Source organism: Synchiropus splendidus, chromosome 10 (assembly GCF_027744825.2).
Source record: "Synchiropus splendidus isolate RoL2022-P1 chromosome 10, RoL_Sspl_1.0, whole genome shotgun sequence".
Taxonomy (NCBI): domain Eukaryota; kingdom Metazoa; phylum Chordata; class Actinopteri; order Syngnathiformes; family Callionymidae; genus Synchiropus; species Synchiropus splendidus.
Genome location: NC_071343.1, coordinates 15,444,920 through 15,472,136, shown reverse-complemented (window position 1 = coordinate 15,472,136; position 27,217 = coordinate 15,444,920). Strand labels below are relative to the sequence as shown.

Here is a 27,217-nt window from a genome sequence, read left to right as displayed (position 1 = left end):
AGGATGGGTTCCTCTAAGAAATTTTCCTTAAGGCAGTCATTTCTAGTCACACACATCAAGAACAACGGAAAACTACCCCTAAGCAGAGGATAACTCAGGGCAGGGGGCACCTATACGCCTAAAGTGCGGGCAGAAACCCTTTAATATCGAGCTATTTTTATGTTATTAATACATATTATGAGGTACAAGATGGTTTGTGAGGTATATGTTGTAGTTTTGCTGGCAGAAAGATAGTGGGTGGCTCTTGACAATCATTTCAGACGGCAACAACGGTGAGGTCAGGCAGAGCTGAGCAGATCGGCCTTCGATGTTTTAAGTCAACAGGCCTCCAGCTAGAGACGGCAGAACAGATGAGGTGGAAAACGAGGCACGAGACCAAGAAAGAAGATCGGACAAATGGAAGGATGTGCAAGGATGGGGAGCATTTAAGTGTTACTGATCCCAACTAAAGTGATATTCATTACTAAAAACTAGATATCCATTGAAAACAGTGCTCCCACCGTCTCCCAAAGTACAAAGCCAAAGAGACAGACAAAGCTTACTTCTTGTAAAAGGTTGTAATGGAACATTGTGTGCCACAAACTCTGGTACGAAAGTGGATATTGATTTCCAGATGTATCCAGTTTCACTCCCTCTGTTATCCCCAGACTGAATGTCAGATTGTGGCTTCAACTGGAGTCATAATAAATTTCTATCATCTGACCCGCACGGCTCTGTAATCAAACACACGGTTTAGAGTCGTGTGCGTAGCTCAGGGAGGTTACTGGGAGTTTAACAAAGGTGAAATGATTCTAATCCTCTTAAGCCTGACAAATGACAGGCTCAAGCAGATTGTGGGCCTGGAAAGTTTCACTGTACTCCTCAGGGATGTTCTCCATACATTTCTGAAGCATCACAATAGCAATCGTACACCAGACAATCTAAATTAATTACATTTTTAATGAAGTTTTCGTCACCCCTTTGAGCAATAGTGTGTGCGGCTGTTTTAATTCTTTGTCACTTCCTGATGTCGACGAAAGTGTTTTGGTTTAAGGCGGTAATGTCCGTGGTCAGCGTTTGTTTCCTCCGTATTTCTGCATGTTTCCTTAAAGCTTGTGGCAGGCCTGGCCAACCCGCAGCTCCCCCGCCAAATGAGCCGCGCCGTGGAGTCGCCAAACCGGCTGCGGTTTTGGTCAAGTTGCAGTTGAGATGTTCGTTTATACAGAAAATAAGTCAAAAAATAAAGGCTTTTCTGCTGACATTTCAACAACACGCCTCACCGCACATGCACCAATGCCGATGTGAGTCGCGGTCCTCACATCGGCATTGGTGCATGTGCGGTCCAGTCTGCCATGTCGCTCACACACGCAGACTGGGGCGATGTCAACTAAAACTATCGATAAATGAAATACATGGTGTGCACATTTCTATCTGTGCCGCTTGATATTTCCAACAGGATCACAGTAAAATGCATTTTTTTTTTTTTTTATAAATGCCGGACGGGGATTTGCTTTAACCACTATACTGCCGCAAAGTCACATGACTAGCTGTTCAGGTGAGCTTTACAGCCTTGTTTGCCATACCAACATATTTGTAGGATATTTGTGGCTCTTTGCAGCAACAAAGGTAAAAAATGGCTTTTAACCTCTGACTGGTTGGCCACCCCCGGCTTATGGATACGGGCCAAACATAGCAACAGCACCAGAGATTGTGGGGGCAGTTTTACTGTTACTACCCAATACATAGCTCTAATGAGAAATGAAGAAGACACAACAATGTTGGAAATTCTCCATCCTCCAGTCGCAATGTATTTAACGGCCTCACCGACCACTGCCTCCTACAACGCTGCCTCCGATTCGGCTTTGGTGCAAGAGGCAGACCATCAATACTTTGTCTACAGTCGCCATGTTTGTTTAGGAGTTTGTCATTGTCATAAACGTTTCAGTCTGGGCTGCTCCCCCTGGTGGAAAACTTGGTGAACAGCAATACCAACACAATGAACGCATGTGTTAAGAGACGGTAACATTATTTGAAACGAACGGGTACAATTACAGCCTTGATCCTGAGCAACATTGACTTTCTCCCATTGGACTTAGGGAACATTCCTCGATGTTCCTAGCTCAGTTTTAGAAAATGAATGTGATTACTTGAGTTAGATTGGATAGTTTTATGGCCAAATGTCGGGAGCCGACTAACCTAGGTTGGAGTAGGAAAGCTCCTTCTGGCTGTGGGAATCTGCCTTCTCATCTACCGATAGCAGTGCCATTATTTAAGCACTTCCTGCCCAACATGGGTTTTTTTTTACAACTGGCAGTATTCCACAACTGTTATGCCAGTAGGGTCTTCATGCAGTCAAACATCTTTAGATGTTGAAATGACTTTTTTGTTCCAGCTAAAGGCTTGTTTGATGATGAGAAAACGGATTCTGAAGGATTCTGAAGAGAAGTATTCATTAACAGTTAAAAACTGCATGAAGACATGAAACCGTCGCATGATAAAAGTAAAAAAAAATACTCATCAAAGTCAAAGAGAGTGGTAATTTCTTTTAGCAACGAAAGTGAAATCACATTTGTGTTGCTCTTCGATTAGTATCTTAATAGATTCTTTCTTCCAAGACGTCCATCACAAAAGTGAGATTGGGTTTCCACTCTGTGTAGGAGTACTGCTGATGTCATGGTTGCTAACAGCAAGGCTGTTTCCGTGTAGCCCATCTGTCGTCGGAGAGTGGTGCGAGCGGCTGTCGGAAAGCACAAGTGTCTTACAGAGATCGGACGGGCTTAGTCGCTAAGACAAATCTGCAACGGAGAACATATAGCTCGATGGATGGATATAATCTCTGTTGTCATCATTGCACGTGGCAATTTCAATTGAAACACTGAGCAGATTTGATATGATTCACTGGGTGATTTTAAAAATAGGAATCTCACGTGTCAGTGTGGCGAGGCATAGAGACGGAAAATCCTACCTACTTTTACCCATTAATATTAAATAATGTGGCCATTAATGGTCAACGTATAGATGTAATCTAATCGAATGTAAATGCTTTGGTTGTCTTGTTTTCTTTTTCACGATCCATACATCACAATCAAAGTTAGAGCTTTGGCCAACGTGAAAATGAACACATATTTCAATAACTTTCTTGGACTGAAATATGGTTCGACTAATTCGACAAAAATAATGCTTCGACCACTTTAAACAGATTAAAAGGCCTTTCACTGCTTATGGATTTAGGTACCTCAGGTCTTTATCTGCATCCACTTAAGCTCTTTGGGTTTCACTACCACCTGCTATTAGCATCTGTTTTCACTCACGTATATCCACCACGACTCCATGTCTGTCAGTGTAGTATCACCGCAGCACGGTGAGATTAAACTCACGACGTGGATCCAGATACTTCTTGCATTTTTCTCAATGTACTTTGAAAGCGCTTCAACTCCAACGAAGCCATCTCCCACACTTTCACTTGAACAAATATGCTTACCACACTACGGGCACTTACCTCCATTTCAGGAAGAGTAACGCTTTTTAGAGACAAATTGGAAATTTCACGGCTGCGGGAAGCTCATTGCCCTTCATCCACTCGCAGTGATCCTCGGTTAAGGAAAAAGAAGAGACTCAGTTGGTCTGAGTTGTAGAGCCATAGCGTCTTGTGTCAGAAGTCCACTTGGAGCTACAACCAAATGTCACGTGGGATTGACCTCCTTTGACCCAGCACTGCCAAGGATAAGCATTTTATTTGTTTCCCGCCAGCCACATTCCCACCATTAGTGCATTACTGTGATTAGCATGTATAGCTCAAGTCTAAAAGTAGAAGCTCCGGCGTGACAAAAGGCCCCTGTTCGAGTCTTTACACCAGAGGGGACTCACAGCGAGGCGGCCTTGGCTCTGGCAGTGTGTTTGCTCAGGTCATTACATTTGAATGCAGCAGAGTGATTTAAATGGGCGCTAAGAAACCATCGGCTTTCTCCTCACATCCACGTTCTCTCACTCGCTTTTTAAGTTACCAATTCACTGTGACGCCAAGTGACCCTCTCACCCTGAGGCACTCACATCCACCCCTCCCAAAAAAAAAAGCAAAAAAACAACATGCACTGAAGCAGAATAGAAAAAGCTCGGGTCTATATTCACAGATGGCGACTGCTCCGTGGTCAGCCCTGAGGAGCTGGGAGTAGATGTGGGTTGGTGGTCTCAGCATTGATCCGTCTGTAAGCTTTGGGAGGTGAGGTGACTCGGGAGCAAAGAGGCTTTCAATCAGATTACAGCTCGCTCTCTCTTCCCAGCCACATTTATCTGACAGCTGCTTTCAGCCATGCTGAACTTTCGCTGCCCTGAAGACCACTTACCTACTTCACGCCTGGGTAAAAACCGCCTTCAATCTGTTTTGGATCTGTTTGGAACAGCATGTCGCTTTCAAATTTTCACCGAGCTCTTATCCATTTGATCTGGGGACTGTTTTAAAATAGAAAGTAACTGCTTCGTAAGTGGTTCCATTTACATGTGTTTGGGTAGATATTTCATCTGGGATTCCCGAACCTTGTTTTCTATGCATTCTAAACAAGCCTTGAGTGGATGGATGGCACCTGGAGATATCAACCTCACGGCCCCTTCTGATTGTCAGAAGATGCCGATCTTCCAACTGATAGCTTCCTTTGGCTAATAGCTATCAAGAGTTCAGAGGGGATCCTGGTAATCCTTTTGACTTCTTCAACTTCTTTTGGCAGTCCATCAGGGAATAGCCTCCTCCACTTTAACCTTGACATCGATTGTCCTCCCTGATCACACCTATCCTCCTCTTGTCCTCTACTGCAGTACGTCCTTAATGGTTGTCATGCTCTCTCCATCACTTCCTCAACATCATTTGTCCATCACTGTCTCTCCACTCCACGAGTGCAATCTATTTGGCCTCTCTAATTCTGTCCCCAGACTTCTCAATTTTTATGTACAATTTCACTACCCCTACGCTGAGATGACCCCAGTGTAGGGAGGGTTCCCTCTTGTTTGTATCGATACATGCAGGGTTTCAATCCAGGATTTTTTAAAACTGTGGCGAAGCCTCCTAACCCTGTTTAAACAAAAGCGAACAGAACGCAATGCAGTCAAGAAGTGATAAGAGAAATATATTTAACCATGAGAAGTAAATCTGTCTCCAATCCCTCACGCAGTCCGTCTTCATATGTCCGGACGGAATGCGCGACTTGAGTTTCGCGAGCAGCGGACATCAGCCATGATGTTTCTTTCGAGATTGTTCCGGAAATGACACGGCGACAACCATCATGTTCAAAAAGACCACCTCCATGATGTGTTAGTTTTAATACATTTGATCCTGAGAGAGCTCATCTTGAAAAAGATCTTTTTTTTCTGATGGCGTAGTGGCTCTCATTTAAGCCACGGCGGTGCGCCATGCTCTTTTAGATGTGGGGGAACCCTGATGTGGTCCAGTGTGACATCAGCCAGTGAGAGCCTGCATGTTTGGGGAAAAAAAAAAACTGGGAAATACCAGCTGCTCTAGTTTGTTTAGTGGAACAACCCTGAAATCAAACTGAAATTTATATATTTTTCTTATTTATCTGCCAAATGAATCACGTGCACACATGGATATGAACACATGATTACCAACTACAAACAGAATTTCCAACAAATTGATGTAAGTTTTCGGGGACACTGCAACTCCTCTCAGAGCTAAGAATCATCAACAATCACACTGTTTTTGCAAACAATAAATATTGAGTGTTTCCGCATGTAGTCATTAGCGTGGCAACTGTAGCTAGCTGTATCACAGTGAAACTTAACGCTATCTGAAGTCCCCATTCTCAAGGGAACACAATGTTTATTTCATTTACACAGTTAGGTCACTCACCAATCCCTCAGCTTTGTGAGAGAATATTTATTTGGACTTTTTTTGAGTAGGGGTGAAGATAGAAAAATGCTGATCTTGCCCATTCTATTTAAAAAACCAAATGTCCTGTTCCATCTTTTCGCACGTGTTTGGACACCACGTTTGTTTGTCCTTGTGCGCCGACACATGCTGCATCTGTGAGTCTGGTTCTGGTGTCTGCTGTAGCAGCACAGCAACATGACAGACTCTCACGCACAAGACATATCGCCCGAGGCTCCCTCCACACTGTGATCCAGATCAGACCGCTCTCCCTGCCCAACGCTGTCCTCATTACACTGCTGCATCCTGGCCGACAGAAATGTAATGCACATCGTGCGGGAAACGTTAAAGGACGTCCAGACGGTGCAGCAACTTTGAAGCAGAGAAAGAACATGACAGAAGTGTGCAGTCTTTAAATGGGATTAGCATCGACTTCTCTGTCCTGTCCACATTTATCCATCAGTTTCTCACCTTTTATCTTTCTCCCTCCGTCTGCGGTGCTTTTGTCAAACAGCAGCACTTAAAACTGAAGGTGCTTTAGCAAAGCCATTGAGCAAATGTTTACAGTTGTGAGGGGACGAGCAAAACACCTCGAAGGCAGTTCAAACAAGTTCCAACCGCAAAGACATTTGATGCTTGAGTCATCAGATGAGGTACCTTTGACCTTTGCCTCATTATCTGATGTTCCAGATCTGATCACTCTTCCCGAGTGATCCGGAGTCTTTAGAACTAGCATCACTTTTTCACCATATATACCTGCTGGGTTTGCTCGAATTCGATCACCAATCTAGCACCGCTCTCTCAGTCGCCTACTTTGGTATATTCTTGTGTTTTCAACCCCCAGAATAATGAAATACCAAAGTCCTACAAGCTCCTCTTTCAATCATCTCAATTATGCCTTCAAGCAAATTCTGACATTTCCATCAAGGCTACATCAATTTAAAGACAGTTTAATCAAGCAGAATGAGTCATTTCAGGATGGAACAATCAAGTAACCAGCTGCTTTATGGTGCGATTGCAACATGAAATCGCTCCCCTCTCTACCTGACACCAGGAAACATGCCGGCATGCGGTGCTCAGTCAACAAACTCATGCAAAACATCTGATCATTTTGCCTCGAGGCGTTTAGAAAACAGACAATTGTTGTCGTTGTTTTTTAAATTATTATAATATTTTTTTTGAGTCTCCATCTGGTCAATGAGGATATTTAAAATATCTTATGTTTTCCAGACAGAAGTAGGTGAGGAAGTTTCAGGAGCGTTGACAAATGAAAATATTTGATGTTTACCACCATGCTCGGGAATTATTCTCACTGGATTTGACACACTTTTAGAAAACTTGTCAGAAAAGTTTTTGCACAGCAAAATCGTGAGGCTTTCTGAAAGCTCTTCTTTTTTATCCTGGTTCTCTGCTTTCCTTGACCTTTGGACCTCATCTATTTCTCTATTAAATGTAGAACTCAAAGAGCCCAGACTTTTGCTCCAACTCCTTTTGAAATTACAGCGTGAAACCGTTTAACTGCATCAGCAGTATTACAGCCGCAAATTGGTTATGGCTACAGTTTTGTTTCACCAGTGTCCCTGACAAAAGTATTCCCGAGGGGAGAGCGTAATGTTCTTCTCCAATATTCCGATCAACACAGCACATTTGTCTCCTGGCCTTTTGCAGCCATTTATTTTTAATACATTACCTTCCTCACACACCTTTACCACAGTGAATAATAGGCTTTATTTTGAGGCTCAATAATCATAAATTCATCTTCGCTTATAATTGTTGGTTGGTTCAGTTCTGGACAAAAATATTGATTAAAAAAAAAAAAAAATCACACCCCTTAGTGGTTAATGTTTTCTAGCTAATAAATCCTCAATTTAAAGACCGTACGGGACCATAAATGGCTGTTAACAAGATATAAAACCCAGAATTATCTACCAAGAATATGCAGCAACGGCTATTAGTGTCTCACAATTGTGATTTTATGATTACAAAAATGCTTCACTTTCACTAGAGGAACTTATTATTTTAATTCAACTGGCTTCTGTGTGATGCTTTTTAATATCTTGTGAAGTGATAAAAAAAAAGAGGGACCCGCTCAGGAGCTGTATTTAAACACTATAAAGTGTCACAAGTGATGATGTTATTGCGTTTAGGCAATGTACTCATTAAACAAAACAAATAATAGCCTCAAACTAAGAGGTGCTAGTTGTCAATTTTGAATATTTAAGATAGATAGATAGATAGATAGACAGAGCGCAGGCACATAAATGGTTAAAAAAGAGGTGAAGGGTGAACACCAAAAACAACGGAATGAAAATAAAAGCACCGGCGACACGTTGACATAATCCTGCTGTGAATGTACATCGGTTGTATGTGTTCTCCTATAGGTGGCCATGTTTGGGTTAGAATGCGAGTTGTGGTGGTTCCAGTCAAGTCTTTGTTATTTATCAAGCATGCGTGAGAACAGGCAAACAAAGGGAGCTCACTTACCTCCAAAACGCTTCATACTCGCGGCGCTGCTCCTTTGTGACCCACTAGTACATGAGAAAAATCAATAAGAGCAACAACAATATCCACTCAGTCAGTTTAAGAGAGGCCACATCGCGACAATGAAACAAGTCGCAACTCCGGTTTCAGCCTCTCGTCAGCGGGTCCGAGCACAGGTGCTGCCTTAACCATCAAATCCAACGGAAAGGAAGCTATGGATGTTTTTTTTTTACTGGTTTGGTCCCATGTTTACATCATGCTCGCATCCTCCTGACGACTCGCTGCTCTTTGTGTTCCGAGTCTGGTTGTGGATGCTGGACTAAACCATTCCCGCAGCCCCGGAGGGGGGGAGCAGCCGCGCTATTCACCGTGCGCGGGGAGAATGGGTTCGGTGAAACGTGGCTGAATGTTGTTGTTGTCGCGGATAAAGCCGAGGGGAGGGGAAAGTGCGCGCAGAATGGACGCAATATAGACGAAGAGGGAGTAAGCGAGCTGATAGAGAGGGTTCGCCATCCGTGATACTGTCATGTTTTGGTGTTGCTGGTGGTGCCTTCAGGACCCTGGAGAGCTCAGAATTTTCGCATGATGTTTTCCTGAAAATAAATCATCTAATAAATAATGTTTTCATCATGTCCTCTTTCCAACTTTATAGCAGGAGTGTTAGTTACACACAAACAACATTTACTAGAAACGCCGTTTGCAAATTTAATGCAAATCTTATTTACTCCAACTCAACCTTCACTAAATTGTGTGTATGAATAGATGCTGACTCATGTTTTCCGCCAAACAGTTCACTTAACCCATCAGAAACAGTAGCAAAAATCTCTGATGTACTGAAACAAAAACGTGTTTCAAAACTCTTGTATGCCTATGCTTGTGTATTATTTAATTATTTATTATTAAATCCGTGTTAATTTCCTATATTTGGTTCTGCACTCCGATTTCGTGATTGAGTTGATAAAGGCGATATTCTTAAATAATGCAAGCGAAGCATCATCGTGATGTGAGAAATTGAGCAACAGCGCTATCTGCCGGATAATTTGGGTTAGTGACTTAAATTCATGTACAGAAAGTGTTCTGTTTTATTATATGTATTTATTATATTGGATAATTTGTTTATGGTATTATTTTTTGCAATAATAAATAATACTAATAAAATATTAGAGAGCATTACGATAACACATTTGAAAAGTGTCAGAACCGCTTTTAATATTTGCTAAACCTTTCAAAAAATACACTGAAAATAAAAGGTAACGTACAAAAGCAAAACATAACATTCAGGTTGAGCTGCAAAATAACAAATTCAGTGTAATAATATTCAATAATGTAGAATACTAAAACAACATATGCATACAGGTTACTGTAATATCATGTCGGATTATATGGGGAGGTGTCATGAAAGCATTTCTAGATTCATCTTGAATATTTGGTGACTGTGATGTTGTGAGTATAGTCAGATGCAAACGCCATGACCATGATCATTTCCAACGAAGAACATTTGGCAACACTTTACTTTCATTTGTAATTCGTCATTGGTGTATTCATGACATAATAATGGATTTAAAAACTCTACTAAAGATGTTATGTTATGTATGATCGTTCTGAATATCCACTGTAAATCTAAAGTATTCCTGGCTTTATGTTTATGTTTGTGTTTAACGTGTTGCCCTCCTACTTTTTCCTTCTTGTTTGTTTCTGCATTGAAGCAAGGTGGAGACCTCCCTCTCCCCTATTGTTTTGTAAACGTTAAGTGTCCACATTTCATGTTTGTTGCCATCCTCTCTTGCAGTACCTGTCAGGATTATTTTGTTTGCATATTTATATATTTTAAAGCTTCGTTAATGTTTGTACTTATTAATGTGAGATGTGTTTTCTTGTTGTGTGACACTAATGTATGTCTTTAATTCACTTTGAGTGGTCAACCGTGGTGCTGATTTTGTGGGTTTTCGATTATATGCAGTCAGTGATTTATGCATCTTCCTGCAATCGTGACCTGATTCTTGTCTCTGACGCAAAACAATACAGACACGCAATGCAGATGCACACCAGTCACAAATGGTATCTTATGATTGGGGTTATAATGTATCATTAGTTGTGGACTTAACTTCATCTTGTTATGAAGACATGGGAATGCTGAACCATAACCCTAACCTAACCACACCGTGTACTACTATTACATGTACTGTTACTACACATTATAACACTATTCTCTCAAATCAAACACCGTATATTATTTTAGAACCCTTGTTATAAGGGTTCATAACAACATCTATAAAGCCTTATAAATGCATTATGATATAGTAACAATGCAATATAGACAAGACCTTAATATAAATAAAACTTGTCTGTCCCGGAAGACATTTTCAATAGAGATAACGCTCTAAATGTTTTGAATTTCAAAATGAGTTACTGTAATGGTTAGTGTGACATCACCATTATGTTTTTCCAGTAAGAACTATGTTCGATTAGTGACGGCCAGTTCAATTGTTGGGCCGAAGAAACTTTTCATTTTGTCAAATCTGACCTACCGTGGTACCTTGGTTTTCGAACGTCCTTGAATTCGAACAAAGTGTTCGAACAAAAATTTCGAGATTTTTTTGTTTCGGATTTCGAACCAAAATCCAGAACTCTAATGCCCCCGAATAAAGCCGGAAAAAACCTAACGTGCGCGGACCGATCAGCTGACCCACGACGCGCTTTGATATTGTGTATAACGCAGCCTCTGTATGCAGACGTGTTCCGTTAGCTACATTTACTGACTGTTTTTTCTTCATATTGAGGTGTAAAACCTTTCCTGTCTCCACACTGGACCGTGGTAGAGTGTCACAGGGGAGGTGCTCGCTCTCCACACCTCCGGTGCTGGAGCTCACACTCCAGGGTTTGATGTCCTGTTGTGGGCTGGAGCTGGGACAGGGATGAGGCGAGTCTGGGACAGAGCGTTACTTGGTTTATGACTTTGTCACAGCCAAACTGCACAGAAGCGCACATTCAGAGCTGGACACGCACCGGGCACCTCTTCACTTCTGGAGAGACGTCACTCACTCGGCAACCCCTCCCACATGCAGCGGCCACACACATAGAGGAACAGCGCACCTGCAGCAGACACTCTACATTCACTCCTACAAAAGCCTATTTTAAGGCTCGGGACGCATTATTTCATTTTCCATTCATTGTAATGGGAAAAATCCATTCAGATTTCGAACAAATCGCTTCTGGAACGGCCATCTGAAACGGATTGTGGTCGAGAACCGAGGTACCACTGTATTTCGGTTAGAAAATGACACTTAAAAAAAGTGTCATCTATGAGACACTTGGAGCAGAATGAGGAAACTGAGATGATGTTCGGTTTTTCTCTTGGAGATCCTCCAACTGTTGACCTGTTGGACGAGATAAACACTCAAAAATCTGCTTGAGAAAAGAGTTTGGGAAGATATAGGAACATGTCGTTTTACAAGAACAAATATTCGGTTTGAAGTGTGTGGAGTTCCGGTTTAGCCGCGCGGGTAAGTGGCCGTATTGTTGCGGTGCTGTCCCTTTAAGAGCATCTCCGGCAGCATCCTCCTCCTCTCCTGCCTCAGATGCGCACAACAGCTGAATATTGGAGAATTACAGTCCAGCTCCCTGCTGACCATCCTCCCACTCACACGCCACGGCTCCACAACACACACACAAACCCCTCACGCCGTCGTTTCTCCACTGGACATTGATGAATTTGCCCAAACGGTCACCGTAGCGGCTCGTTGCGTGCGTGTGTCTCCCGTCCTCCCCGCATCCACTGACTGATCTCTGCGCTGACAAGATGGCTGAGTTGAATTTGGGGAAGGGGCTGACGGCGGGGAAGGTGGCCAGCAACGTGCAGAAAAAGCTAACCAGAGCCCAGGAGAAGGTAGGACGCGTGGAGTGTTCTGCGGTGGAGGTGTGGATGCGGAGGCCCAGCGGCCGCATCCAGCGCCGAGCCGCAGTGGCGCATCACGACATGATGGTTGTGAGAAGCTGCTGAGGAGAGATAACACCCGAGAATAGACACGCTTTCCTCTCGCAATGTCAGTCAGCGGGCACCGATGTGGCTTACTCCAGGCCTGCTCTTAATGATGCCTGGATGGACTTATGTGGCGGGGTCGCGGCTTTCAAATAATCCATCTTAATTCCTCCTTACGAACGTATCGCTCACGCTTCGCCTCACTTCTTTCGCATTCACCACCGCTATCACGACATATCACACAGACTGCAGCGCGAATTCCAGCCAAAAGAGGCCCGATTCAGCATCCTCGAATCTCGGTGCAATGCGACGCTTGTTTCAGAGGGGGGCGCTGTTCACGTGGAAGCAAGAAATGAATCATTCTTCAGAAAAGCTTCGGTTGAGTGTGTGGTGTCTGTGAGAATGTTAACCAGCCTCTCTGCCACACAGGTGCTTCAGAAGCTGGGAAAAGCAGACGAGACCAAAGATGTTGCCTTTGAGGAAGGAGTGATCAACTTCAACAAACAATATGTGAGAAAATAACTTTTCTTTTCAAGCCTTCTTAAAGGAACATCATTCAACCTTCACCTCTCAGTTGTCACAACTGCAACACTTTTAGGAAAGCACTTACGTCATTGTACCCTCACTGTGATCATTTTGTGCCACCGTTACAGAGCCTTGGGGTCCAAAATACTATTATACTAGTACCTAAGTTCATATTTTGTCAATTATTCTCATTAAAAGCCCATCTAAATACAGTGGTACCTTGGTTTTCGAACGCCTCGAACTTTGAACAAATCGGAGTTCTCAAAAAAATTTTGAGATTTTCTTGAAAATCAAAAATCCGAACTCGAACTCGCCCCGAAAAAAGCCGGAAAAACATAATGTGCGCTGACCCACGACGCGCTTTGATATTGTGTATAACGCAGCCTCTGTATGCAGACGTGTCCCTTTAGCTACATTTGCTGACTGTTTTTACTTCATATTGAGGTGTAAAACCTTTCCTGTCTCCACACTGGACCGTGGTAGAGGGTCACAGGAGAGGTGCTCCTCGACCCCTCTGAGGCTGGAGCGTGCACTCCAGGGTTTGATGTCCTGTTGTCGGGGATGAGGCGAGTCTGGGACAGAGCGTTACTTGGTTTATGACTTTGTCACAGCCAAACTGCACAGAAGCGCACATTCAGAGCTGGACACGCACCGGGCACCTCTTCACTTCTGGAGAGACGTCACTCACTCGGCAACCCCTCCCACATGCAGCGGCCACACACATAGAGGAACAGCGCACCTGCAGCAGACACTCTACATTCACTCCTACAAAAGACTATTTTAAGGCTTGAAACGCATTATTTCTTTTTCCATTCATTGTAATGGGAAACATTGATTCAGATTTTGAACAAATCGCTTCTCGAAGGGCCGTCTGAAACGGATTGTGGTCGAGAACCGAGGTACCTCTGTACACTGGGAATCCCAACTGCCATGTAGCACTGAAGCAGGAGCTCGCTGTGTCTTATATTTTCTTATTATTGCGGCTATTTATGGAGCCATATGATATTAAGCCATTTTGACAGAGCCTCAGATGTGCTCTGTCAACATGGAAACAATAACAGCATCAGTTCTTTTATAAGGGAGCAGTGTTCACCATCAGTGCTGAGAGCAGAGCAAACAAGCTGTGTCTGAGAGGAAGTAATGAATGGCTGTTTATTTCCACTGTCTACTGGAATAAAGCAGGAACTTCATGTGAAAGTTCTAACAATAAAGGAGGTAGTTGAGGGGGGACTCGAATGTGAAGACGTGTCGTCTTCTTCACAGGCTGAAGGTAGCAAACTACAGAGAGACCTGAGAGCATATTTGGAAGCGGTGAAAGGTGAGTGTTTTTCTATCAACGTAAATACATTACATTTGTGCCGCTGATCATGTATTTCCTCCACCTAGCCATGCACGAGTCCTCCAAGAACGTGCAGGCGTGTCTGGCCGACATGTACGAACACGAGTGGTACGGCAAGAACGAGGTTGAATCCATCGTTGAGGTCAGAACCTTTTTGTAGTTACATCAAAAAGGGTGATTGTTTTTCGTGAGACTAATGTCCATATTTTTGCTAATGAACTTTGTGTTACAATAATATAGAATACACCTTTAAAATGAGTTTTCATTTTACTTTGAAAAACCTTTCATTGGCTTGTTCATGTGCTTTCAAAAGTGTCTTAACATGGAAGAAAAACAATAATCTCTTTGTTTGCCTGGATTATTTAAATCTAATGACACATAAATAGCTTTGATTCTGAGTCGGATAGAAAGTGCTTCTCTGCAGCTCTGTGATGTCTGGTACACCATCTCAAAGGTGTTAAATTCAGAGCGAAACAAGTCTTCCTTCGTGTGAGCTGGAGCTGATCCTTCTTCTACTGTGCTCCTCAGCTGTTCCTCTAATTCGCCTCCCTCAAATGAACAGAACCATTACTGAGCGCTGCAGCACTGAGATTCTTTTTTTTTGTGTCAAAAGTTATCGCCCCATTATGCAGAGCATCATTAAATGTCAGTTCATCCCTTCAATGCATCATATCTTATATAAAATATTTTACATTTATCATGAACAATTGCATATGTCAAATTTATTTTGTACGAAATGAAGAGTAAATATTTTCTGGTGGTGACATGGTGACTGCAAACATGAAAGTCTTCGCTGAAGCACTGACACTGGCATCAACTTGTCACTAAAAAAAACCAAAAAGTGAGGTAAAGAGTAAACCAGTAACCATACGTGGACAATTACATCAGAATTGATGCAAATTTAAGTTCACAAAAGTTGCATGTCTTAGAGCTCATGTGAATTAATGTCTGATAGAGCACTAGAAGAGGGAGGCTCAGCGGTTAGCGTCACTGTTCGACCTCTTAAATGCATCTGAGTAATTGGTTTCTGTCAATTGTGGTCTTTCTCTCTGTGTCCTGTGATGGACTGGCCGTAAATGCCCCGGGTCACTCTGACCTTTTGCCCTCTGTCAGCTGGGATTAGCTCCATCATCTGAGGAAGGTGCTGGATGATCATGGAGGAATCAAAGCTGTTGTGCTGTTTCTTATAGCTTAACAATTGACTCAGTAAAAACTTTGTTGTTATCTCTGGCTGGAGATGCAGCAGTGATGACTTGCATGGATCAGTTGCTCTTCCACAGACAGAGGACGTCTTGTTTCATTACATTGCCATCACTCAAAGTGCTTTTGAGGAATGACCTTGAAAAACACCATCAGGTTAACAGGAGGCTTATCACTTACAGTATGGAGTGGGATAAGAAGATCAGTTTTATCGGCTGGGGGACAAATAGGGTGAAATAAAAATAAAAACAAAATATTAAAAAATGTAATTACAGTCACATTACATTTTTTTAGTTGAGTACGTTTCAGAATTTATTTGAGCAATTTAAATGCCTGTTGAGGACAACATTTTAACACACAAACTCAAACTAAAAATGTTGATTTATCCTGCAGATCAATTTTAAGTTGCTAAGCTAACCAATGTTAAAACTAGTAATATGTACTGTAAATTGTATACTCTAGTAAGTAAGGGTTAAAAAACTTGTTCATGGTAGTTTTTCCTCTTCAGTGACAAGGAAAGCATTTTGTTCTAATTTTCTTCCATTATATTATCATCTGCAACATTTATAAATTGACACAACAAGTGATTCTGCGGGTCACTGTTAGCAGCAGTAACTATCAAGTCTACAACTGAAGAGAGTGATGTGTCTCCCCCTGCAGGACTGTGATGTGCTGTGGACCGACTACCATCAGAAGTTGGTAGATCACGCGCTCATCTCCATGGACACCTACCTGGGCCAGTTTCCCGACATCAAGGTTGGTCGCAATCCCCGAGGTACCAATGTACGACTGACTCTGTGAATCTGTTTTACCCAGGCTCGGATCGCGAAGCGAGACAGGAAGTTGGTGGACTACGACAGCGCCAGACACAACTATGCTACAACTCACAAAACCAAGAAAAAGGACGGCGGGATCAAAATTACCAAAGTATTAAAGAAGAAAGTCATATATTTGTTACTAAGTCTTACTCATTCTTGCCTCGTCTTCCACCAGCCTTCGTCTTTGTTGGAGCGCGCCACTCCCGGCTGGGCTCAAGGAATCCTGTCTGCACATAACGTTGCCCAGAGCAGCCTGTCCCGGAGCCAGGTGCGCCTCATTTAAAGGACTAGAATGCCATTGAAATATAGAATTACGTGTACTGATGTCGAGGTGTTGCTTGGTTCCAGGCCGAGGAGGAGTTAGAGAGAGCCCAGAAGGTGTTCGAGGAGATAAATATTGACTTACAAGAGGAGCTTCCATCGCTGTGGAACAGGTGTGGGCACGAGTGGACGGAGACTTTCCTGTGGTCGGAAAGATGCTACAATCACGGCTTCTGTTTCTCCTTCTCCACTTTCCAGTCGCGTTGGGTTTTATGTCAGCACCTTCCAAAGTCTGGCCGGGTTCGAGGAGAAGTTTCACAAGGAAATAAGCCGGGTAAGAGTCAATAACCAGACAGATGGATTCACATAAGAGCCAGACAAAAACAAGTCACCGCAGTGACACAGAGCAAACACAGATGTCTGGGTTAGGGGGCAAACATGGGGGTCAGGGCTGTCAACGAGGAGGATCTGTCAGCTTTGGAGAAAAAAAAAAATCAAGAATCCATCAATGCATATAGCTGATTCTGGAAGATGAAGTCCTGCTCTGTCTTGCTCCCTCAATGTACAGATACTGTACGTAAACTGTGGCACTAGCCACAATATATTATACAACATTGCTCACATGTTCAGCCATCGGATGGGCCTCGGAGGCTTCACTCATGGAGGGTCCTTGGGACCTTGAGTAAAGATTTGTTCTCCTTCAGCGTGCCCTCACAAGCTCCAACACTTCAGAGTACAATGGTTACATTTAGGTAACCTCACATTTGGCTCCCTTTTCATTTTAGAAAATATGATTCTTCATTGTTTGTCTTTTCCGTTGGCTATTTCAGGAGAGTTTCTTGTCCCTTAAAATACATCAGAATTGAAAGTAAATTGTGAAATTTATGAGACAGAATATTTAAATGGAATGTGGTTTAAATAAAATAAAACACAATAAGCCAACATTTTCTGTGCATTTAAAAAGTGTAATTTCATAATTGATTTTTATTTTCAATGTTTTCTTACCCCTTGGGTTTGACGGCCTCTCTCAAGGGCCACGATAGATAACCTGGCCCTGTAGGAAATTAAATTGCCCACCTCTGGTCTAAGCACTAGTGGTTCTGCTTCTTTTCTTCTTCATCTTCTGAAGATTAAAAAAAGGTCTCACCATATAAAAACAGTGGCTGTGAAGTTAAAACATTTGGAGAAAAAAGAAGAAATGTGAAGACTAAAATTGAAAATCCAATACTTAAAAAAACAAAATATAATCAAACTGAATAAATGAGTTGCTGGGGGAAAAATAATGAATGAATGAAGAGAAAGGAGGTGTGATGTATGAAAAAAATGCAATTTAATGGTGACACACACTCACACCTATGTTAACTGTAAGAGAGGAGAGGAGAGTCCTAACGCCAAAGGAAGAGCAAGGAGGACATATACCAGAACAGAATCAAACTCTGTTATTTTTCATTATTTTTGTTTCATTTGTTATCGATAGGAAAAGCCAGAACAAACTAGATGTTGAAACGTTATTTATAGTTCAAGCTAGAGATGAAAATAAATCTAATATTTAGAGGTTTTATAAATAATAAATAATGATGACTCACATTTAAATATTCCATTCCAGAATGGTTACATTGAAGTTAAGTCTGTACACAGTGATGTGTGCAGCCTGATGTGCCTGATGTTTTTTTTACACTTAAATTTTTCTGTCCATTCTCATTTAGTCTCATTTTTATTTCTTCTTCTGCAGTTGGATCAGGATTTGTATGATGTCTTGGAAGCGTTGGAAAAATCAGACACAACCAGGTAAGTCTGCAGCTGCAGTTTAAACATGAATTATTCTTACTGTGCTGCAGTTGTACAGCGATAACTCCTTCGTCGCTCTCTCAGCGGAGATAAAATCCGGTCGCTAAAGCCATCTTTGTGAACATTACCCCGCCTTTATTCTGCGCTCAACCACCGGCCCACCGAGCCTCGCATTCAAAACATCCTAACGTCGCCTTCAACACACCTTTTGTGTGAGAATCTTTTGGGAAAACATCAATCCGTCACTGTGGTTCACCATCTCGACCGGCAACGAAAATAAACGCCCACCACGTTGAACGTCCCTGGCTCCGTCCAGTCTTGGCCAAAAAATAAATCATGTTCGGCAAATATTTAAACCTGCCGATAACAAAAACGAGCCTGTGACTGCCGGGCGCAGTCTGCAGAATTAGAAGTGCGAGTAAATTAAACGATGAGGTTTTGTTATTTTTATAGCGCCTCACAAAAGGACCTTGTTGTTCTAACGCTGTGGTGCACTCAGGTATCTGCTGAGCTGGAGAGCAGCAGCCTCATGCTCTCCTACATTTCTTCCAGCTTGTCTTCTGTTCATGGGTATTAACGGTGGTGTTGTCTTTAACTCCTTGTTGAGACACGATCAGATTATGTCCAATGAATTTAATCTAAGTGAGGTTGATCGCTGCAGATATAGAATTCAATTCTCAGCTCTCTGTATTGTTGGTTGCTCTCTACACAAAGATATGAAATGCATACAGTAGTGTGAGCACTTTCTAACGTGAAGCCACCCCTGAACTCCTTGCAGAAAGACAGGTAAACGCGGCGCCTTATCGTCAGGAGCAAATAGGAGGTAACAAGCAGCGACTGTGGTAACCATAGTGACACAACTCCTGTCTGTCTGTCCAGCTGACCTGTCTGTCCGACTGTCGGAATGCCGGTTTAGTTTTGGGAGAATTCCCGGGAGAACCTAACTTGCTGACAACCTGGAGCTTTTTGCACTTTGACCTGCAGATGAAGAGGAGTTCGACAAACCTTAGAGTGGAAGGTTGAGCTTGGGCTCTTCTGTTGTGCACACAGCTGAATGAAGACTTATAAGTGTCACCTTTATGATACTACACTTCTGTAGCCGATGGTTTCCACTAGAGGTGAGGGATCAGGATCAACTCCTACAGGTGACAAAGATCATTTTAGAGGGATAAAAAAGAGCTGAGCCAAAAGGCAGAGTAATATTTTATATTCAGTCTTGTTCCGTCGCCAACTGGCGACGATGATAATGAAGTTGTCGTCCCTTTGAGACTCAGAGTAGAGCTAGGAGACCTTATAGAGACCAGGATAATGAGTCAGTATATCTATGCTCCCACTATCATGTAGAATACTATACTATTTCAGACCAAATATAAAGTGACATTTGATCTGTTCTTACTGGAGGTGATAGGTTTGTCCAACTCTTCACATCAGTAGATCTTGTGCCGCTTTCTTCCAGCATCTCTAACAGCTCCACTGCTCTATTTTGGTCATAAGCTGGGGGCACAGCCTGCTTGCATGGGATACAGTTAGCCAGAGGATTAGATGCTCACGTTTTTGTTTCTTTTTTTGCATGACAGCTCTTGCAACGGCAACTCATGCATGCGTTTCATCTTCTTTCCACCCGTGTCAGCGTTTCTCTCTGACCTCTACAGCACTCACAAATCTCTGTGTTCCTCTCTAATCTGAGACCCCATCTCTTCTCTTTTACCCCTTTTCTCTTCATCGTTCAGTGGCAACGATACTACTAACCACACTCTAAGGCCGGGAGGACCACCCCCCATCCCCAAATCTCCATCCAAGGTACTTAAAACCGCTAGTTCACAACTGTTTTGGCACCACTGATAGAATGAAAGACTGGTGCGATAGTAAGAGTGTCTTCTCCTCTCAGCTAAAGCCAGCAGTGCCTCCCCCACCTAAGGTGACGCCATGCAAGGACATGAAACAGGAGCAGATCGTGAACCTGTTCGATGCCGCGGCCGCCCCCGACATCAGCATCACCTCCCCCACAGAGGTCAGTGTCCAGCCATCCTCCTCAAACCGAGGCACAGACGCCGGACGCTGGCCCTGTCTGTCTGTGTTTATGTCAGTGAGACAGTGAGTCGTCCTCTTCCTGTTGTTGTTAGTTCGACAGTCCTGCAGTCGGCAGCCTGTTGGACATGGACCTGGATTCTTTCAGTGCAGCAGCCAAAGTCTCCGCCGTCACACAGGTGGATGAGTCCTGGCATGAGTCGATACTGACACGACGACGCCAAGTTTTACTCAATATTCTGTCATTTCAACTAACCTACTAGCCAACAGTCAAAGCTGCCTGACATATTTGGAGACTATTCAGTGATACACAGAGCAATATTTTGTAAGACTTGGCAACATTTCGGGGTGATGCATCTTCCTGGCTCTTCGAATCCAAATGGTGGATGGCAGCATGAAACTGCTTCTTGACATTTCTCCACTTTTCCTCCTTCTCGCTGTTAATATTTTCTTGATATGATTTAAAATATTGTGAAGACTTCACACGAGACATTATAAATCAGTCTGACTGAAACAGAGTTCATATTTTTTACTTTGGTTCATTTAGATATTGAAGCTTCAATTGTTGCTGAGCGTTATGGCAGTGTTTTTCAACCTTTTTTAAACCACAGCACACTTTGTTCATTGAAAAAAATCCTGTTTAATTTGTGGAAAGTTGTAGCTACTGTTTATAAATTTCACCAGAAGGAGTGGGCAATGTGGCAAGAAGTATATAATGATTTATTTCTTCATTTATTTCTGAATAACTGCTTTGATTTCAGCATGATCTCTTTCGAATTATTTTATTTTAGTTTGGGGAATTTTCAGACAAATCTTTCACATTCTATGCCTCAGGTTCATAACAACAGTTATTCTTTATCATTTATTTGGTTCTGCATTTCGTTTTTTGCCAAGCTTTAAACCACAAAGCAAATTGTGACGTTGTGAGTGTCGATATAGTTTTGCGACGCAACGTTAGCCATTAGATCTGTTAGCTCTGTTGGCTCTGCTGTGCAGACAGTCTTTGACAAGGAACACCCCATCATTCTGTGGTGAAGGTGTGTGGTCAAGTTAGAGGCACATCAGGTTGAGAAACAACTGGTAGTTGCGCACCAGCCTGACAGTCTGTCACGGCACAATGGTTGAAAAACACTGCGTTATGGGTCAAACATTTTTTTGTACTGACTGCGCTCATAGAACTGTTTTAACTGTTTTTTCAGTGCTTGTTCCCTTTCTGCTAGATATCTTTCGCTTTCTGGGAGCATGGAGCTGCATTGAGATACAGACCCATTCAAATCTGCATTTTGAGGTTTAAATTCATTCTTTTTTCATGCTTTTTACAGCCGGCAAACTGGGACTCATGGGTGAGCAAAAACCCATCGATGTATCACGTTCATTCTTTTCATTTATTCATTCATTTTCATTCATTAATGAGCTGCATTTCTCTCATTGTCGTGATAGTCTGTGGAAGCTCATGTTTCCTCCATTTATTTTCCATGAATGTGTTTCTTTCGCCTCCCAAGTTTGCTTGTACGTGAATCCTCATGTCTGCGGTGCTTCTGGAGAACGTAAATGTGCTGCACCAGTTGAACTTGGGAACCGGTCAATTCAGTTTGAAATCACTTTTTCTTTAAACAAAAGTGAAAAGTTATTGCAGTCACTTTCTTCGACGCTGCACGAAGTGGTTTCTGAATTGAACCTTTCTTTCTCTCCTCGGCATCCCTGTTTGCTCACACTCGTCCTTAAACGCCATGAACCGTCCACGTAACACGCAGGGATCCGCTGTGGATGTTGAGTTAAGTTGCTCGAGTTTGCAATAAAAGCTTCCGAAACGTCAAACGAAGGGGCAACTTCTCAACCTCGCTCACATCTACTAACCTCCCCCCCTCCATCTCTGCGCTGTAAGAGAGAGGTGTCTCTGAAATGGCAAAAGACGATCCAGCAGAAAGACACTTCTGTTCTTACAAAGCCCCTCTCCTCTTTCTCCATCTGAACATGAGAACTGCGCACAGAAGAACCAACATCTGTCTGATGGACAAAGACAGGTTTACTTCCCCGCCTTCTGCAGCTGCTTCTCCTTTGCCTCATCACGATTTTCTTTTGACCTGAATGACCCACAAAGTTTATCCCCCTGTGCAATGAAGAATGCATTTGTATTCCCCTACAAATACCAGCCATTTATTTATAAATAATGTTGATCTCAATGAAACTATATTGTGCTAATCCACAGAGGCTCCTGCCATGTATTTAAACTGATACTAAATCAACTGCTTAAAATGGTATTTTTTAAATGTTATTTTAATATTTTAGCTAGAGATCTAGTTCTAGTTGAAATTGCGCTAAATCACTTGCAACAACATAAATATAGTTAAGTTCATTTCTTTTTTTTAGCTTAGCATAAAGCATAGACTGAAAAAAAGATTGCTGTAAAATGAACAGAACTGTAAACATATTTATAATATATTTAGTCAACATGAAATATGAAACTATATTGAGATAAAATTGATAAACGCTTTCCAAATAAAATGTCAATCTGTTTTCACTCCTTTAGCAATTTTTGTTGGCAAAATATTTTCTAATATTTTAAATGTAAGACATGTTCATGAAGAAGAATTACAACCTATTTCATTTGTGACATTTGGATGGACTATATCTATTTCCAGAGGCAGGTGATAATTCAAAATAATTCAGCCTTGAATTATTGTCTCTTACAGGGATTGGACAAAATAATGGAAACACCTTGAAGCTTTTTCAGCTTTCCATTATTTTGTCCAACCCCTGTGTGAGTAGATAAGATTGCTAAGTGGCTATTGTTTACAGCGAAACCAAAAATATATGGCTGGCGAGATCTAGATTTTCACCATGTCTGAGGGAGGTTTTTCCAAATTGAACATGAATGTATCAGATTTAAGTACATGCGATGTATTCCCTGACAGGGTAAAAATTTTTTTTTTTTTTTAGAACTTCAATGTGCCACTTCCCCCAAAGTACCCCCTCATTTATGACCCCCCTTTAACAGCTGTATATAAGGTGTCTGATGTCATCTCCTCCAAATGTGACACCTGCTCCTCAGCATGAGGACAATGGTGAACAGGAAGAGGAACCCCAGCGGCACTATGACCCTGTGGCCGCAGCTGCAGAGGCTTGGGGGGATGATGGGACGCAGCCGGTCCGCTATGACCCCATTGCTGCCGCCAACGAGAGCTGGGGTGACGACGGAACCCAACCGGTCCACTATGACCAAGTGGAGGAAGCTCAGGAGGAGTGGGGGGACGAAGAGGAGCAGCCGGCGGCTGAGTACCAGGAGGACTGGCCTGAGGAGGAGCAGGTCACAGAGGTGGCCCCCACAGAGGATGAAGTGGAGCCCCCGGCTGAGAACAGCGAGGAGGAAGCCGCCCTCTCTGCTGATGCTGAGGCCAATAATGAAGAGGAGGGTCAGGTAACGGGGAGTGAGAACGTGGAGGGATGCATCCAGAGGAGTGGATGCATCAGCTCTTTAGTTAAAGGTGGAGAAGGATGTAGGATGCATCTGGACCGGCAGGATGGATGCATTGAGTTGCTGGGAAATAAATAGGGACTGGAAGTGGCTCTCACTGCTAATGTGCTACATTACTGCAACTGTCCGCTGTCTGTGCGTCCCACTTCTGTCGTGCAGTAGAACCAACCCTTTCTGAAGCCTCTTGATCACAGCTGTGTTGGTGTCTGCTCTCAGGGGGAGGCTGCATCATCACCAGCAGAAGCAGAGCCAGAACCGAGTCCCGAGCCAGAGCCCGAGCCTGAACCAGTACAAGAGCCAGAACCTGTCGAGGAGGCGGCACCGGAGGAGGTGGGTTGTATTCACTTCTATATGTTTTTTTTTTTTTTTTTCCAAAAAGACAAATCTCTGATTGAAAGGCAAAATCCTGGATCAACATAATACAAAAAAAGGGCTTTGTATTTTCAGACACCGGCCCCAGAACCAGAAGAAACAGTTGCAGCAGCACCGTCAGAACCAGAAATGCCGCCTGGTTTCCTGTTCAAGGTAAGATATGTGCAGTATATATGTGTCTGTAGAAAAGGTGGGGAGAACTTTTCGGGCCTGTCACTGATGATGACATTGGGTTTCATGATACTGGTCATGTGACGTGTCAGAGCAAAGATATAAGAAGATAAAAACGTCAGATTCATAAAGTATCTGAAAGGGAAGGCGTACGGTGGTCAGGCCAGCAATGTTGTTTGGTTTTGGAAACAGTAAACAGCTTCTCTCTGGGAGTGAGCAGGATGGATAGGATGAGGAAGCAGTAGATCAGAGGGACAGCACATGTGGTCAGGTGTTTAGGAGACAAAGTCAGAGAGGCTAGACGGGGATGGTTTGGACGTGTACAGAGGAGTGAGAGAGCCAGTACATTGGTAGGAAGATGGTGAGGTTGGAACTGCCAGGCAGAAGGTGGAGACTGACCTGGCAGGGTTTGAAAAGAGCTTTTCAGGAGTCCTGTGGGAGGCATGGGCCATCTATAGGATATGTGGTGGACAGACTTCCTGAGACTGGTTTCAAGGCAAAGAATAAATGTAAAAATGAGATAGAACTAGAATAGAATGGAGATAGAACTAGAGTCATTGAAGACGTTTGAGGTTAGCTGTGATGTTTGGAAGATGTTTTGGACCAGTTGACCAGTTTGTAGAGATGGGATGTGACCTTTATTGTTATGTTAGGAGTGTTCTGGACAGAGGTAAAGGGTGTGTCTTCGGGGGGTGCCCCTGCACTTTTCCCTAGGAGGAGTTACTGTGTTGCTTTGACAGGTTTTGAGAACCAGGTTTTGAGATTCTTCATATAGTCGATAGTCGACAAAACTAGAGACTTCATAGAGAGGTAGTGTCGACTGTCATCTGCATAGCAGTGAACTATGAGTTCTAACACATAAATACCACCGGACTCCTCCTCACCCTGTTGGAGCTCAGTCCATCATGAGGGGAAATTAGATTTTTTTTAAGTGGAGCAGACACATGATCAGGGACAAGAGGTCACTGTCTGGGTTAAGAACAACCCCAGTTGATGAATGAAGGTCAGAATCTGTTGCGTGAAAGAAGACAGGTACAAAGACAAAAAAACGTGGTATGTTCTCTAACACAAATGATCTTCAGTTGTTGATGTTCCTTTGATGCTTCAGGTCAAGGTGATGCACGACTATGCTGCCAATGACACAGATGAGCTGGAGATGAAAGCAACTGACGTGGTGCTAGTCATTCCCTTCGACAATCCTGAGGAACAGGTACGCACACTCACTCACGCACTCAGGTGACAAGCAGGTGACTGACTACGAGGAGCCTCTTCCAGGACGACGGCTGGCTGATGGGAATCAAAGAGGCCGACTGGCTGCAGAACAAGGAGAACGCCGTCAAAGGTGTTTTCCCGGAGAACTTCACTGAGAGGCTGTGAAGATAGGGAAACTCGCCGGCTTCCTCTTCTTCCACACTCTGCCTCTGTCATACCTTTTTCCGTTCTTGTTCCTGCCCTGTATTGCTAGTTGGACTTTGGTCAGAGGAGTGGAGCTCCAGCTGGTTTCAGTCACGTCTGCAACACTGTGTGAAAAGTGGATCCTGGCGTTTCTGTGGATTAAAACCTAGTCAGCCAAATTTACAGAAACGAGCCCATCTCAGGTCCTGTTGCATCTACGCTGCTCATACTTGATGGATGCAGGCACCTTTGCTTGAATTGGACCTTTTTCACGTTTGGTTCCGACGTGTCAGAGAATATTAAAAGTCATTCACATGCAGTAAGCGACACGGACGTGTTCATCTCTCACTCGTGGTCTTGGGTTTTAGCTGCAAGATTCTGGTGTTGCAGTGCTGATTTGACGGTGCAGTTGTGTGTCACTCGATGATTTTGTAGCTCACATCTTTCATGAATCGACCCTGAGTTGAACCTCCATTTGATAGCTTTGGCCCCTGTGCTGTTGTTGGTCGAACCTGGATGAAGTCTGTTAAAGGGCTTTTTCATCCTCCTTGAAGATATTTTTGCAGTTTTGTTGAGAGTGCAGTAATAAAAAGAAATATTTACGTCAGATATGCATTAGTAGACTAGTCATCGCACACTAGAAAGGGCGAAAACGTTAGCATTGTGGCTAAAGGTTAAGAACCAACCCCCCACCTTTACAAACAAGTCCTTTAACACTAAACAATAAAAGCCGTATTTTCTCACACCGATACATTGCAGATTTTTTTGTTTAATAATTTTAATTGTCTTCAATGTCTTTAAAAGAAGTGGTCAATTGCTGCCCCATTTTCTAAAATTCCTAGCTTTAATGGCCTTATATGGCCTTATTGTGACCCTCTGTATGGTACGTGGTGAAATTCCCTTTGGTCCTCATGAGCTTTCGCAGTCATATTTCACCTCTTTGACTTCAGAATTCAGTCTTTCAACTTACCACTAAACTGCAAATGATCACAATATTACTCTCTAAGAAAAGTAGAATGACAGAATAAAACAGGAAACTCCAAAAAATGTTACTAAATGTACTACAGTTATTCTATATACCATCAAAAGGATTATTGGCACACATTTTTAGACTCTTAAGCAGTACTGCAACCTGAACCCCTCCTTTAGTGTGCAGTTGAGATGTCCAGAATGGGACTTTTTGGACATGAATTCTCCAAAAGCTCTCCATTCACTTGGCTTCATTGCTTGTTGCAGTGGCATCAGGGGATTGTTTTCAGGGGGTTGGTCCTTAACTTTGTGACAGATGTACTCACACCTTACGAGCATGTTCCCTGTGGTAGCAAGTCACCGTAGTAGTTCCACGACCATCAAAGGAAAGTGAACATGAAGCTAGCCTGTGTCCCCCCGGCGTAGCAGACAATACATGAGCACATATTTACCCAAAACGGAACCGTTCTCATTGGGCATCCTGCGCTCCCTTCTGATAGCAAAAAGATGACGATTCTGAATATGCACCAGAGCAACTTTGTTTATTTTTATATGCCGCAGA

General features: G+C 42.9%; 2 protein-coding genes across 3 annotated transcripts in view; one reads left to right on the top strand and one right to left on the bottom strand.

The window, feature by feature from the left end:
• Positions 1 to 8,694, bottom strand: part of tmem198a (transmembrane protein 198a) — a 30,998-nt gene extending 22,304 nt beyond the window's left edge. The window contains exon 1 of the mRNA XM_053877309.1: positions 8,339 to 8,694. The gene's annotated coding sequence lies outside the window, so the exon portion shown is untranslated. The remainder of the gene's footprint in view (positions 1 to 8,338) is intronic.
• Positions 8,695 to 11,894: 3,200 nt separating this feature from the next.
• Positions 11,895 to 26,765, top strand: LOC128766116 (myc box-dependent-interacting protein 1). Of its 2 annotated transcripts, XM_053877509.1 has the most exons (18): positions 11,895 to 12,221; positions 12,744 to 12,824; positions 14,103 to 14,157; positions 14,226 to 14,320; positions 16,039 to 16,134; positions 16,195 to 16,305; positions 16,372 to 16,464; positions 16,545 to 16,630; positions 16,716 to 16,791; positions 18,190 to 18,245; positions 19,976 to 20,045; positions 20,134 to 20,256; positions 21,596 to 21,616; positions 23,326 to 23,691; positions 23,965 to 24,078; positions 24,196 to 24,273; positions 25,400 to 25,501; positions 25,567 to 26,765. In XM_053877509.1, the coding sequence occupies exons 1-18, from the start codon at positions 12,135 to 12,137 to the stop codon at positions 25,666 to 25,668; spliced, it is 1,812 nt and encodes a 603-aa protein (XP_053733484.1). In that variant the 5' UTR covers positions 11,895 to 12,134; the 3' UTR covers positions 25,669 to 26,765. The 2 variants fall into 2 exon arrangements, with proteins under 2 accessions (XP_053733484.1, XP_053733485.1); XM_053877510.1 differs by lacking the exon at positions 23,326 to 23,691.
• The last annotated feature ends 452 nt before the right edge of the window (positions 26,766 to 27,217 follow it).